The sequence below is a fragment of the Coffea arabica genome, chromosome 11c (genome assembly GCF_036785885.1).
Source record: "Coffea arabica cultivar ET-39 chromosome 11c, Coffea Arabica ET-39 HiFi, whole genome shotgun sequence".
Classification (NCBI taxonomy): Eukaryota; Viridiplantae; Streptophyta; class Magnoliopsida; order Gentianales; family Rubiaceae; genus Coffea; species Coffea arabica.
Genome location: NC_092330.1, coordinates 45,514,530 through 45,528,306, shown reverse-complemented (window position 1 = coordinate 45,528,306; position 13,777 = coordinate 45,514,530). Strand labels below are relative to the sequence as shown.

The 13,777-nt window shown below is 35.9% G+C and overlaps 1 protein-coding gene across 2 annotated transcripts; it reads right to left on the bottom strand.

The window, feature by feature from the left end:
• Positions 1-860: 860 nt before the first annotated feature.
• LOC113716591 (uncharacterized) lies at positions 861-9,717 on the bottom strand. 2 transcript variants are annotated; one of them, XM_072070213.1, is made up of 4 exons: positions 8,092-9,717; positions 7,821-7,871; positions 7,604-7,676; positions 866-1,219 (listed from the first exon to the last, which is right to left on the bottom strand). In XM_072070213.1, the coding sequence occupies exons 1-4, from the start codon at positions 9,204-9,206 to the stop codon at positions 1,064-1,066; spliced, it is 1,395 nt and encodes a 464-aa protein (XP_071926314.1). In that variant the 5' UTR covers positions 9,207-9,717; the 3' UTR covers positions 866-1,063. The 2 variants fall into 2 exon arrangements, with proteins under 2 accessions (XP_071926315.1, XP_071926314.1); XM_072070214.1 differs by lacking the exon at positions 7,821-7,871 and having other exon boundaries at positions 861-1,219.
• Positions 9,718-13,777: the final 4,060 nt, after the last annotated feature.

Sequence of the window (13,777 nt, the reverse complement as noted above, 5' to 3'; positions counted from 1 at the left end):
ACATCGACAGCGGCTTCAATTACTTATCTAGAAACGAAAACTGCAAAAATGGACGAGGGAGGTTAAAACGTGGGGAAGAAACACTTTTCTTTTCTTTTTTTTTTCTATTTTTTTTTTGTTTTAAAAAAAATTTGGATGGACCAAAGGAAATATAAGCAGAAAGAGAAGAAAGAAATATGATGAAGAGGACGAGACAAATTTTGTCGAGAGATCATGAGTTAGGTCTCAAACAGTTGTGTTTGGATTGTATTTTTTTTAGATTTTATTTTTTTGTAGAAAAATTGCTGTAGCGATTTGATATATGTGAGGTAAAAAAAGTGATTGGAAAATGTGTTCACAGAAAACGTAGCAATTTTTCTTCAAAAAATGGCTGTACAAACAAGGACCAGAAAAATTACAAAAGAAAATTCCAATCAGTCAGCTGAAATTAAGAAAGAAGCAAAAAGAAATAGTAATACTCAGGTGCCCATGTTAAGCCGCACAATAGGTGAAGCTACGAGAAGGTTGGGGAATATGAATATCTTCAAGAGACTACTGTTTCCCTTATGACCAGCCCCCATACATACATACATACATACATACACATAAGTAAGTATAATCAAGAGCCCAAAAAAGGGCACAGCATATATATATATATATATATATGTATGTATATATGGTCAACGAGAAAAATAGAAGAATGAGCCAAATAGAAAACCTAAATCAAAGGAGCGACAATGCTGTTTTGGCAATAATTAAGTATGTTTCGTTTATGATCAGTCCCGATACATACATACACGCATACACCTAATTAAGTATAATCAGGAGCCCAAAAAAGGGCAGCATATATATATATATATATATATATATATATATATATATATATATATGTATGTATATATGGTCAACGAGAAAAATAGAAGGATGAGCCAAATAGAAAACCTAAATCAAAGGAGCGACAATGCTGTTTTGGCAATAATTAAATAATGAAAATGAAAATTGAGTTTTTTTTTGTGGGGGGGGGGGGGGGGGAAGGGGGGGTGGTGAAGAGTAAATAAATGGTTGTAAAAATTAAGGTTATTAATTAAGCGCTTCTGCCATAATGTAACACCATTAGGTGATCAGTGGGTGAGGAGTCTGGCAGCAGGGTAACGACGTCGCTTGGACAACATTTGCTGTCTCTTACATGCTGCAACGTTAAGAAAGGAAGAACTTGTTGGCCTCTGCATCTGATCTCTACCTGAATTTGCAGCAGCAGATTATTCACAAACTGTTAGTAACTATCATCAAAAAACACGTGCAATCAATTACAGTTAGTACCGCGACCATTAATCACAGCGTTCTGATTCCATAAAATTGATTTTTTTTTTTTTAATGAAAAAATGTAATGTTTTATGCTACCATGAAATGACTTAGAAATAAGATCAGGAATGGGTTTTTTCTGGTTCATAAATAAGTATATCATTATTATGGATGGTGGTGTGTATTGGTGTTGAAGTCATGCTTTGTTAGGAGCTTACGTCTTCATATATAAGTTTATCCATAGGAGCTTAGTGTACTTTAGAATGTGGTCCTACCCACACCCACAGCCGGTGCCCGACTACCCTTTGTCTTTCCTCCTCCCTTCCCTCAAAGGCCAACAGAAGAAGGCAGAGAGAGAGGCTGGTACTACTACTACTACTACTACTACTACTACTACTACTATGGATGGATGGAAAAGAAAATGAAAGAAAATTCAGCAGACGGCCGGCCATGACTCAACTATTGGGTTTGGTTTGGGAAATTTTGGCCTTCCTTAATCATTTCATCTTGTAAAAGGACCCCACCACAGACTTTACTTCGAAGCCAAAAATCATCATACCCTCTCAGACTTTTATTTATTTATATATATATATATATATTTATTTATTTTAACACAGCACAAACCATCTTGCTTACGTACATGTGTAATAACGAAACACCGCTGACACGACAATAATAATACTACTATAAAAGCTGCATTTGCATTATCAGAGCACTTCAATTAATTATACGACAAGTCAAGTCCGTGGATGTGGATCAATCAGATCAGATCAGATCAGAAGAAGAAGAAGAATTGAAGATGATGAGATGAGGAGGTGACGACCCCAAAAAGTACGCCGTGAATTCGGCACCGCCTTTCTAGTTTCTACTACAACCATTATATCTTTGCTTTGCTTTGCTTTTATATATTATATATGTAGTTTTCAAATACATCGCATGATTCCTCCATGCACGTCGCTTTCGCATCAAAGAAACCCTAACCCATTGGCCATTTGTGTGTGGTGCGTATGCATGCATGTACATACACACACACATATATATATATATATATATATATATATATATATATATTCCCATCAATATCCTGACGCAAGACTCAGACTAATAACACCCTTCTTCTTAATCAACGATGAAATATTCGCTTCCGTTTAAAGTTTTGCTCTTTACATATATATATATATATATATATGTTTACTTTAATGCTCTGCATACATTCCTTTCACACTCATTATTATTAGTATTATTATTATTTTCTGCACCTGTCGACCCATTTATTCACACAGCACCTGAGAGAAAGAAAATAATAATGTTTTCTCTTTCAGTAGTAGCCAGCCTGGGAGCGATCCATATGAACTGACTCTCTCCGGAAAAACAATTGATGACTGACTCATTCATTGCTTTCCCCCGACGTAAAATTACTGTGGGATTCGTCGTCTTTATTTAAAGGGTCTTTGGTTGGTTTTGGAAGAGACTCGGATGATGGCGACGGTTGTGGTGTTTGTTTGTGATTTCATGCAAGTGCACCACTAGTTAGGGATTTGACGGGCCCTTTTTTTTCTTTTCTTTCTTTTTCTAAATAAAAAAAAGCACAATCCCATTGAGTGAAAAAAGAGAGAGAGAGAGAGAGAGAGAATGGTTGATTAACGCCCTACCCTACAATAATACAGTAGCATTAAAAGAGCTGAGCTGAAGCAAGCGAAAGCATGACGATACCAATCCAGCCGTGACCTAATTACTACTAGATAAGTATATATATAACAACAACGCATGCAGATGCAGATGCAGATTGAGATTGAGATTGAGATTGAGATTGGAGTTGAGAAAAGGACAGGGTCCACGTGTTAATACTGTGGCCCTCGGGGTTATGATTTCTTTTCATGGGACATATCATTTCTTTTCTTTTGATGAGTTTATTCCATCAACTTTTTTGTTCTGCTATCATGCTACGACTTAACTTAACAGCAATCAAGTGTCAACTGTACAGGCCGCCTTAGATAATTATTGATGATGTTTTTACATCTTCAAAAAAAGTCAACACATCTATGAACAAAAAGGGATCATGCATGCCCACTTCCATCTAGGACCTCTTTTAATTTCCCCCCATCGATCATTGCCCTGCACAACACCCAATCCTACCCAAACTATTAGTATATGAATTTGTTCTTGCGTACGTACGTATATATATATATGTATGTATGTATGTATAGCATAGGAAAGCTACTCCTTGAAGAAGGAAGGAATTGGTATGTGTGAGATATAATACTTCCTATTTTATCTACTATAAATATATATACCACCACCTGGTGCTGGTGCAAATGCTGCTGACTTCTAAAGAAGTGCCGGTAATATACACTCAGACTGTTTTCCGAGAACTTGTTTATCTGACATCTAGCTACAAACCTATTTATGACCGCATGCAATCATTGGTCGAGGTCGGGAGATCGATAGAGAGCTAGCTGGCATTCTAGGAAACATTAATTGATCAATCCAATTAATGTTTTGTTGAGAGACTCAAGTCAACTATATATATGCCGTGCCAAACATACTGACTGGGCAGAGCAGGACAGAAACGAGAAGCTCTACCTTCACCATAGTCCACCTTCATGCCCCGGGGATTAATGTTGACCGGCCATCATAATTACTTCGCTTCAAAATACTACTAATTATAATTCTGCTCTTATGCCGATCCATGACAAGATCGAGAATGTTCGTGAGCGTCATCCAAACTAAAGAGATCCTTTATTTTACACAGCAGTCGGCTGTCAATCACATTATTTATCAGCCCTCCATGGGCCTATTTCATGCTGTGTGTGCCTGCTACTACATACATGCATATTTATGTATATGTGTGCATATACATATGTTGTCTAGCTTCGATCGTAGGACTATAATTTATGGTTCCGCGGCATCACTCTTGGTTGTTTGTTGCAAAGAACTTAGAGGGTTTGTTTACGAGAGCAGAAGAATTATATTACACTAAAAAAAAGAGCCTGTCTTAATCGCATCTCCTTGCTTCATGGCATGAAATGCAAAGAGGCAAGCAATCAATACGGGGTAGTATATATGAGTTACGTATGCATCCAAATCACGGTACAGAGTTGACCCCCAATAGCTAGCGGATGTTAATTATAAGAATCAATCCGTTTTGAAATAAATAAGAAGGGAATGTGTTAGGTCATACATGCATGCATGGATCCCAACAAGCTTCGACGACTCTTCTTCTTTTTAATTTTTGCTGCTGGTATAGATGTTACTCTATTGCAGAAAATTCTGGCCTGTTTTAGGTAAGAGAAGACAACGACACATGATCTGGTTTTATATATTCAAGGATGCTAATAATAATAACGACCTAATTTATGATTCATGCCCCTCCAAGGATAATATTTCAGTTGCTTGTATCGAAATTTGTTCGCCGGCGAATATGCTGCAAACGGTTGACGTACGTATCCTTTTTACGCGCTGATAATTAATTAAGGAGGATTCATTTTATTCTGTGACAATTAATATGTACGTTGTTTCTTCTGCCGCTAAGCTTCATTCCCTCACGTCAGACTTTGATAACTTTTTTAATCAAGTTTCTCCTGTAGCTTGTTCGCTACAATTATCTTTCTGTACATGCATGCAGGTTCTCTTAATTATAAGGTCTTCAGTATTGTAGGATACCTAAGATATATTAGGTCTGCAAGAAAGAATCTCTTGAGGACACCAACACCAGAAACTCTTCTACGACTTAACAATTGGCAAAAGCGGAACTTTTTAGTGAGCCTCTTTGCATGTCTCCATTAATGTAAAGTGCATTTCCTAATGAAATACAATAATGGCATCATCCAAGCCATCTTTGATTTTTTTTTTATATATATAGATATATATATAAAAAAAAAAACCACCACTAAAGATCCAACGGAGTTATTTTTGAAAGAAAAAGGATCCGTTTATATATCCTCCAAAAAGAAAAAATCTTAATACTAGCTAGAAGTATGCTCTTCTAAAGATGTATGGTGGAAAAAAGATTTTATTATTTTCAAGCTTAACATCTCCTCATAAATTATTGACCGCTAACACACTGATCTTCAGCCATATTACTAATGCCATACCTTAACAATTGCTAATAAAAATTTGAAAGATCATTTAAAAGTTTTGAAAGATCTAAGAAGTTCTTCGCCAAATTGATTTGGTTAAATATTTGGGATATGACCGTGCGCCAGCATTATATCATGGAAACAACATTCCATCTAACCATATGGTTATTCTTTGGAAACAACTGATTCAAAATTTTTCCAATTCAATAGTCCATTACTTACCTTAACCATTTGCACGCCATATATATATATATATACCTTAAGCATTGACTATGAAAGATTAGACTTATGAACATGTAAATGCATGGTGCTGCGTACAAGGCATGGAGATTCTCCACCAACTATATCCTTTTCATTTAAAACTATGGTGATTAATCCCTTCTGGTCCTTGTTTGCAGTTTGAACACTTTCTAAAAAATCTTCTAAGATTCAAGTCAGTCCAGCTTTTGCAGTAGCACTGCTAATTTGGAAAATAGGATGAAGTGTTGCAGCCACGGTAAATTTTTATATAGGATCTTGTTCAACAAAAATGAAAAACAAAGTTCTAGCAAGAAAAGATCTTGGGTACCTTTCTTCACACGGTTTATCATATGCATACATGATAATTCTGTAACTAGTGGCAGTTATGTAGTAGCAAAGCAAGGTAATACATGTTTTACAAACCATTGAACTGAATTATGGCAATCTACATTAGCAATGCAGAAGGAGTATTGTTCCCGAGGTTTAAAAAGAAAAACCGTTGCCCAACTTAAACCTTCCAGATTTATAAGAGATGTATGGAAACTTTTTAATGCAGATGATAGTAGTATCTTTTGCTGGTAACTAAGCAATAACCAGTTTAGAGGTTAATGCTCAAACATTAGGATGGAGAGCAAGAAGTTTTTTTTTTTGGGTCAAATTTCAAAGAAAAAAAAATTGAAAATCAGTGGGTATAGCATATATGAAGGACGTCATGTAAGATTACATACTTTAATTAACTACCAACTTAGCTTTTATTTTTAAATGCCGTTGTACTAGAAGTGATTGAGAATAATGAGTGATTTACTGTAGATCAAGTCATCGCTTATATATATATATATATTTAAAATTCACAAAAATTTTTTTTTTTTTTGAATAGCAAGAATTTATAGCTGGCAAATTGCTGCCATACTTGTTGTTGGCACTAATTTATTTACAATGTATATTTGGTTACGTACATACGTAAATATGCACATTAGTTTAATTTTTAATATAAAGGTAGGGTAGGACTGAGGAATGGAAGCAATAGTGAGAGAAATAGTAATGAGATGATTGACGAAGGAATTACGCCAACAGCCACAATACATTGAAAAGTTACTTTCACATAACAAGCAACGTCGACCGGGGATGAAGCAAACAAAGCAAAGCCAACTACAACGACGACCACAACAACAACAACAAGAACAATGAGATCAAGGCTGACCGTTCCAATATTTTTTACGTTTGGGGTTGATGAGGTGATACGTTGTTTTCTCCTAGTCCTAGTATACATTTCTTCACTTGAGCCCTACACTTGAATTACCTCCTCCTGCTGCTGCTGCTATATACATACATACATACATATATATATATGTATGTATGTAAGATGAGCTTATCGATAACTAACTACAAGCAGCATGCATGATTTCATTACTACTGCGAGACCGTGCTCAGGAAAAATATATATATAGGAAATCCTGATCCATGAACTTAATTTCTCTATGGCATTAGACAAACAGTACTTTAGTTCGTCGGCGACCTTGCAAAAGTAGATATGCTAAGAGCTTAAGCAAATACTACAAAACTAGACGATTGGCTACGTACCTAGAAATCAACTTGCCACCTAATTCTGATGTTATCTTCAAGTCAAGTCATAAATATAACTGAGAAAAACCCTCGACCTCTGCCGTTTCTGTCATTCTCTAACACCAACCATGACTACTGGCCTCGGAACATATTCACTAATTTACTTGTTCCAACTTCGAACGCGAAATAGCCCATCTCTCGTTTTTTTCTTTCAATATAATATATATATATATATTTTTGGGACGTGACTCTTTTCTTTTATGATGGAGGAATATGGGTGAGTAGATTTGTTGTGCTTAATTGCATACTAAAAGAAGATAGGACTTAGGAGTTAGTGTTGATGGAAATGCGACCATAATTTACTCTACTATGCAATTAATCCCAAGTTATAGAATGAGAAACAGCAATTTGAATGAGCTAGCTGTCAAATGCATACATACCTCTGATTCACTTTCGAGCTTGAGCTTATTTACCAGGTACTTGATTACTAACCGAATCGTCATTCCTCCATCCCTGAGCACAGGAATATGGAAATCAGACATCAATTCGACCAAGAATAGAAGCACGAAAAAGAATTATTACCACGTACTTGAATTGGTACAAACTAAACCCCAAAAAAAAAAAAAAAAAAGCAAAGTACAGAAATGAGTGGATTACTTGATTCTCAAAAAGCTCTTGGATATCTGGGGAAGGAACGGTTCCTTTGCTCTGCGCGGGAAACATAAAGGCAAAAATCCATCACTTGTGGTGATGGTGCAAGTAACCCCCAAAACAAAAACAAAAAAAAGAAGGGATGGAGGGACAAACAAGAATATGACAAATTAAGCACAACAAGTTAGGAGGAGTATAACCAATTTTTTTGATTAAAGATCTCGTCCTTTTGGGCACATGGTTAATATAATTTGTAGTACTAGTGCTTGGTACTTACTGATTTTGTTGAGCTTGCAGCATAAACCAAATCCCAGAATGTGGTCTCCGAGGAGGATCGACGACTCTGAAATCAATGCCAGCTGGCCTAGCTGTAGCTGCACCTATGCCGGCATGAAGGTGAAAGGGTCGGGGAAAATAAGGACCCGGGGGTTGCACTACTAACGAAGGTGAAGATGAAGAACAGGTGTGAAGAGTAGTTGATGAAACTACTCTAGAATTAGCCGGCCAGTTAGTAATTTCTTGATGTGGAGGGGAACTTGACGACGTTAATGAAATAGTTCCTCCTCGCCCCGGATGTTGTAGAAACAAAGGCGATGGTGTATTTATCAAGTAATTTGCAGTAAGCGGCGGCCTAGGAGGAGGAGGAGGAGGAGGAGCTCGAAATTCAGCAGGCCCCCCAATATGAAACATAGAATTGAAAGGGGCGATGTATGATCTTAGTTGCTGTGGTGAAGTACTAGCAGTACTCATACTACTGCCTGCAGGAGGTAGTAGATCGAGCTCGACCATTCCCCCTCTTCCTCCTGGAGAGCTTCTTAGATGTCCTAGTGATAGCACCTGAGGCTGAGGACGACCATCGTCCTCATCTTCTTCTCCTTGTTGCTGCTGCTGCTGTTGTTTATTATCGGTGTCATCATGATCGTCGCTGTCATTACGAGGGGTTGCAGCCGTGAGGCCACCAATGCTCAATCGAAGCCATCCTTGATCATGATCATCATCCCCCCTGTCGTCCTGATCTCGAGGAGCATCCTTCAACGAATTACTGGAGCCAGCAGCTTGATTCACAGTGCTCTGATCAGTTCTAATTGATTCATCTGGCTGCTGTTCCGCCATAAATATTTGTCGACTAACTAATACTGGATCAGAAGATGATCCTAATGTCAATAAGCAAGGAGCAGGTCCACTAGGAGGCGGAGGAGGAGTACTTTCTTCTGCTTCACTACTACAACCATACCCTTCTTCTAATCGGCTCATAAGACCGTAACTGCCGTCCGAAAAACTACCAATACTAGTACGACCACCGCCAACATAACCCCCGTAGCAGTGCTTTGTAAAACTACTAGAAAGATTTCGGTGAGGAGGAGCTGCAGCACCAGGAATGGCGGACGTCATGTTGAAAACCCCCCAACAAACCCCACTGATGCTCCCCGGAAGAAATAGTACGAGTAGTAGTTCTGAGGACAAGACCTGACCTTGCAGATATTATTCTTCTTCCTCAACTGCTTATAATACTTAACATCAAAAACGTTAAAAGCCATGGATTAATGAAAGGACATCAAGCTGCTCCCTCAAGTAGTACTCTTCTTTATATTGAAAAGAGAGATGATAGCAGGATATTTTTGATGTAAAAAGAGACATGTTTTGAAGTTTTGGAATCGGAATGAGCAAAGATACAGCAGATACCCATTGACCAGATGATACAATGATGTTTCATCTGTTGTTTTTATCATGCTACTAATAGACAAATCGGTAGAGAAGCAGTGATAGTAATAGTAGGGATAGATCAGGAGTACTATAATAGAATTTGGAAATCTCACTTTCCATTAATGTTGTTTGTTTTGGAAGCTTGTGAAGCTGAGGGAATGAAATAGTTGCAGAGGTTAGATTGAAAGACAAACATATATGGTGGTCAGTCATTTAATCATGATGGATCACATATATATATATATATATATATATATATACACACACACACAGACACATACAGGGAATATATATATCTCGAAGTTGAATGATGAGAATATGTTTTTGACTTTATCAAGACGAAAAAACATTTTCCACTTTATTTTTACATATGGAGCCATGGAGGCCTTCCAGCTAACGACTTTAGGGCGGTTCCAAGAACACCAAAATTACCCTAAAAGTTCTCTCTTTTTCCAGATATCACAAAAAGGTCCCTTTTCTTTCACCTTTGCTGCTAGATGTCTCATGCCTACCTAAAAACTAAAACTCAGCTTTTAATGCTTCCAAACGGTGGTCAATTGACGGATCATGCATTCACGGTTTAGAAATTGGACTCGTTGATTGGTTTCCACGTAATTTTGCCCTTTATACAAATTATTACGACATTTAAATTGACCAAGTTAAGTTTCCCTTGGAAAAAGCACATCATTTTGACCTGGTGGACATCTTCTCTGTATCTCTGTCGATTTACTGCTGCTTTGGGAAAAATAAAGAAAGATGTCCCTTATAGGTAGAAGTAGTTCGCATTTCTTGATGAGCTTAAATTAATCCTTAGTTAATTTTGGGGACAATATACCACCTTGCAGTTTTTATTCAACAATTCAAATTCACATGACACACCCCTAACTAATTCGTGATGTTTCTGGTTTGCACCCCAAACTCTAACTTTTGGGTGCATTTAATGTATCCCCCAATTTGGTTTTGATTTGAATGCGCAATAGGTACAAATAGATCTTTACTTGATATTAATGAACCTCACCACTTACAAATTTATGATGAAATTAAAAATTTTTTTTAGGGAAAATCGTCCAAAACGTCCCTCACATTTTGTAAAATAACTTTTTTCGTCCTTCACTTTTAAAAGTGTAATTTTATATCCCTTACATATTTACATCGGATAAATTTAGTCCTTAACTAGGTTTCCGATCATTTTTTGGCCGGAATCCATCATGTGCAAGGCACGTGATCATTTTTTAAGGGTAAATTTGTCAAATTATATTTTACATAATCTGATCTATAGTCCTCCACATTTTATAAAATAAATTTTTTCGTCCCTCACATTTCACAAAATGATTTTTTTCATCCCTCACATTTCACAAAATGAATTTTTCATTTCTCACTAATTATGTGTATGAATACATTTTTTTAAACACATGTATATGTTTATTTGATTTTGCTTAATAATAAAGCATAAACACATGTATTTAATTGGACCCAACTTGTGGCCTATCTTCTCTTTTTGTATGATTATGACTAATATTTACCAATAGAACCTTAATTTGCATATTCTTATTGTATTTTGATCGAAAATAATTTTATTGGCCAACTTGACAATGAATGCAAGATTATTTACTAACTAATACCAGATGAAATCAAATGATCACGTATAATATATGATATTCGTATTGTTAAGTGAAATCAAATAGACACATACATATATTTATGCTATTCGTATTATTAAGTAAAATCAAATAGATATATACATGTGTTTAAACAAAATGTATTCACACACATTTTTTTTTTAGGGTTTTCCTCACATACATAATTAGTGAGGGATGAAAATATTCATTTTTTGAAATGTGAGGGATGGAGAAATTCATTTTGTGAAATGTGAGGGATGAAAAAATCATTTTATAAGATGTGAGGGACGAAAAAATTTGTTTTATAAAATGTAGAGGACTATAAATTAGATTATGTAAAATATAATTTGTCAAATTTACCTTTTAAAAATGATCATGTGCCTTGCAGGTGATGGATTCCGGCAAAAAATGATCAGAAACCTAGTTAGGGACTAAATTTGACCGATATAAATATGTAAGGGACATAAAATTACACTTTTAAAAGTGATGGACGAAAAAAGTTATTTTACAAAATGTGAGGGACGTTTTGGACGATTTTTCCTTTATTTTAATCCTCGTATTTCTATATATAGGCACCTCTCCAAAAGAAAATTGAGGAACCTAAAACCTTATCCATGTTAGTTTTCTCTAAATTTTGGAGAAAATGCGCGTCTTCGAATTACGAAGTTTTCAAATATGATTTAGGTCAAAGCAAACAATCAAATGTACTTCTCTAAATTGATAGGGAAGACAGTAAGTGCCAGTTGTGTTTGGATAGGAGTTTATTTGAGATAATTATTTTAATTTTTTTTTTTGTGATGTGATATATGTGCGATAAAAAAGATGATGGGAATGATAAAAAAAAAACAAATTATTTTATCTCAAATTATCTCAATCCAAACAAACTCAGTACTAGTGTAAAATACACATTTCCTCTCGCCAACGATCATCCATGTGGAAGGTTTCCCGTTGGGCATATATATATATATATATATATATATATGTATATGTATGCATTGCTGGCTGGTATTATTGTGGAGTAGGGGATATCAATTAGCTTTGCGAGACTGATGATTAGTAACGAAAAGGTCACTTCCAGTACGTTATATAGTTAGAAAATGTGTGCAGGGCACTAATTGCAAGTAATGAATATATATTGCCCAAATGGGGTATCGCGACATGATGACAGTTCTCACTACTAATTAACCTGTTTTCGTGACATTAAAAAACCACAACAGGCAAGCCCCCCGCACAGTCCTAGGTAATTAATGTTAGGATTATTACTACTAAAACAATTGTTTGTTGGTTGGTAATAATAAAGAAATGAATGGCATCTAATTCGAAGGTATGTATGATGATTATGTTTCCCCGCCAAGCCCATGAAGCGGAACAGAGCGACGTGGTCATGTAAGACATTCCCCAGCCATGTGCCTCCCACCTTCCCTGCAACTCTCCTCTGCCTGAATTGTCAAAAACATGAATTGCCTGAATTTTTTTTTTTTGTACACACACACATATATATATATATATATATATACTCACTCTCGATCTTTTGGTAATTTGGGGAGAGCAAAAATCAGGATGTGTACATATATATATATATATTGATTATATATTGATGATGTACAGAGAGATGGTTGGTTCATTAGGTCCTCAATAGAATAGAGCACGAGACAGGGGAAGCGTGGCCGAAGGTCAGGGGACAGTGCATCGATGAGTGCATGGGCATGGAATGATTTAAGCTTGGAATAGTGAAAGCATAAAAAGTGCTCCATCTCCATGTAGCAGTCTTTTGACGGGAATGTTTTTCTACGCAAAAAAGTTCCCCAGCAACCCGCACTACTGACTCCACGTCACCCACCCTATCAATTTATTCCTAGCTACCTCCTTCTCTTTCGACTTCCTTTCTTTCTTTCGACTTTATCAATTTATTAATTAGTGCTCCAAATTAGCTCACTTGACTTGACTTGATAACAAAAGAATCACTTTCCTTTTCATGTATTATCGACGGTGTGAGAATGGTATCGGTGGTGAACCATTTATAATTAAGAATTTTTATAAATATTTTATTTTATGCTCTCTGAGGCATATATATATATATGCTATGGCTCGACTCGCGTTGATGATCGGAATTGAATGTACCCAAACATTTATTTATCAAAAAAAAAAAAAATAGTACGTGTCGTCATGTTCATAAAATATTGTACATCCCATGATTTTGGACTTTATTTGTCGATTTGGTAAATCAAGATCTTATAATATTGATTAAGCGTGCGCTTTTTTTTTTTAAGAAAAAAAAAAGGCTCTGAAAAACTTGTCTAGGAGTGATTAAATTATATACACATGCAAAAAAAAAAAAAAAAAAATTTGTTTTTCTGTTAAAAAGAAAAACTATATATGATGTCATTGGTAACTTAAAATTTAATCCAGTTTGGTCATCAGAGGGGTAAAGTTTTAAAATGAAAAAGATACCTGAAAGTGGAGTGGACAGGAAAATACGTAAAAACACGTTGTTGTGTAGTGGAAATCATCTGAAAAATAGGATGAGTGGGGTTTGTGAGATAGGATGATGACATGTGGGGTAGAATTATAAAACTAGCATCCGGCCAAGGAAAACATCCACCAGCTTGCTTTTTCATGATTAAAAAAAAAAAAAAAAAA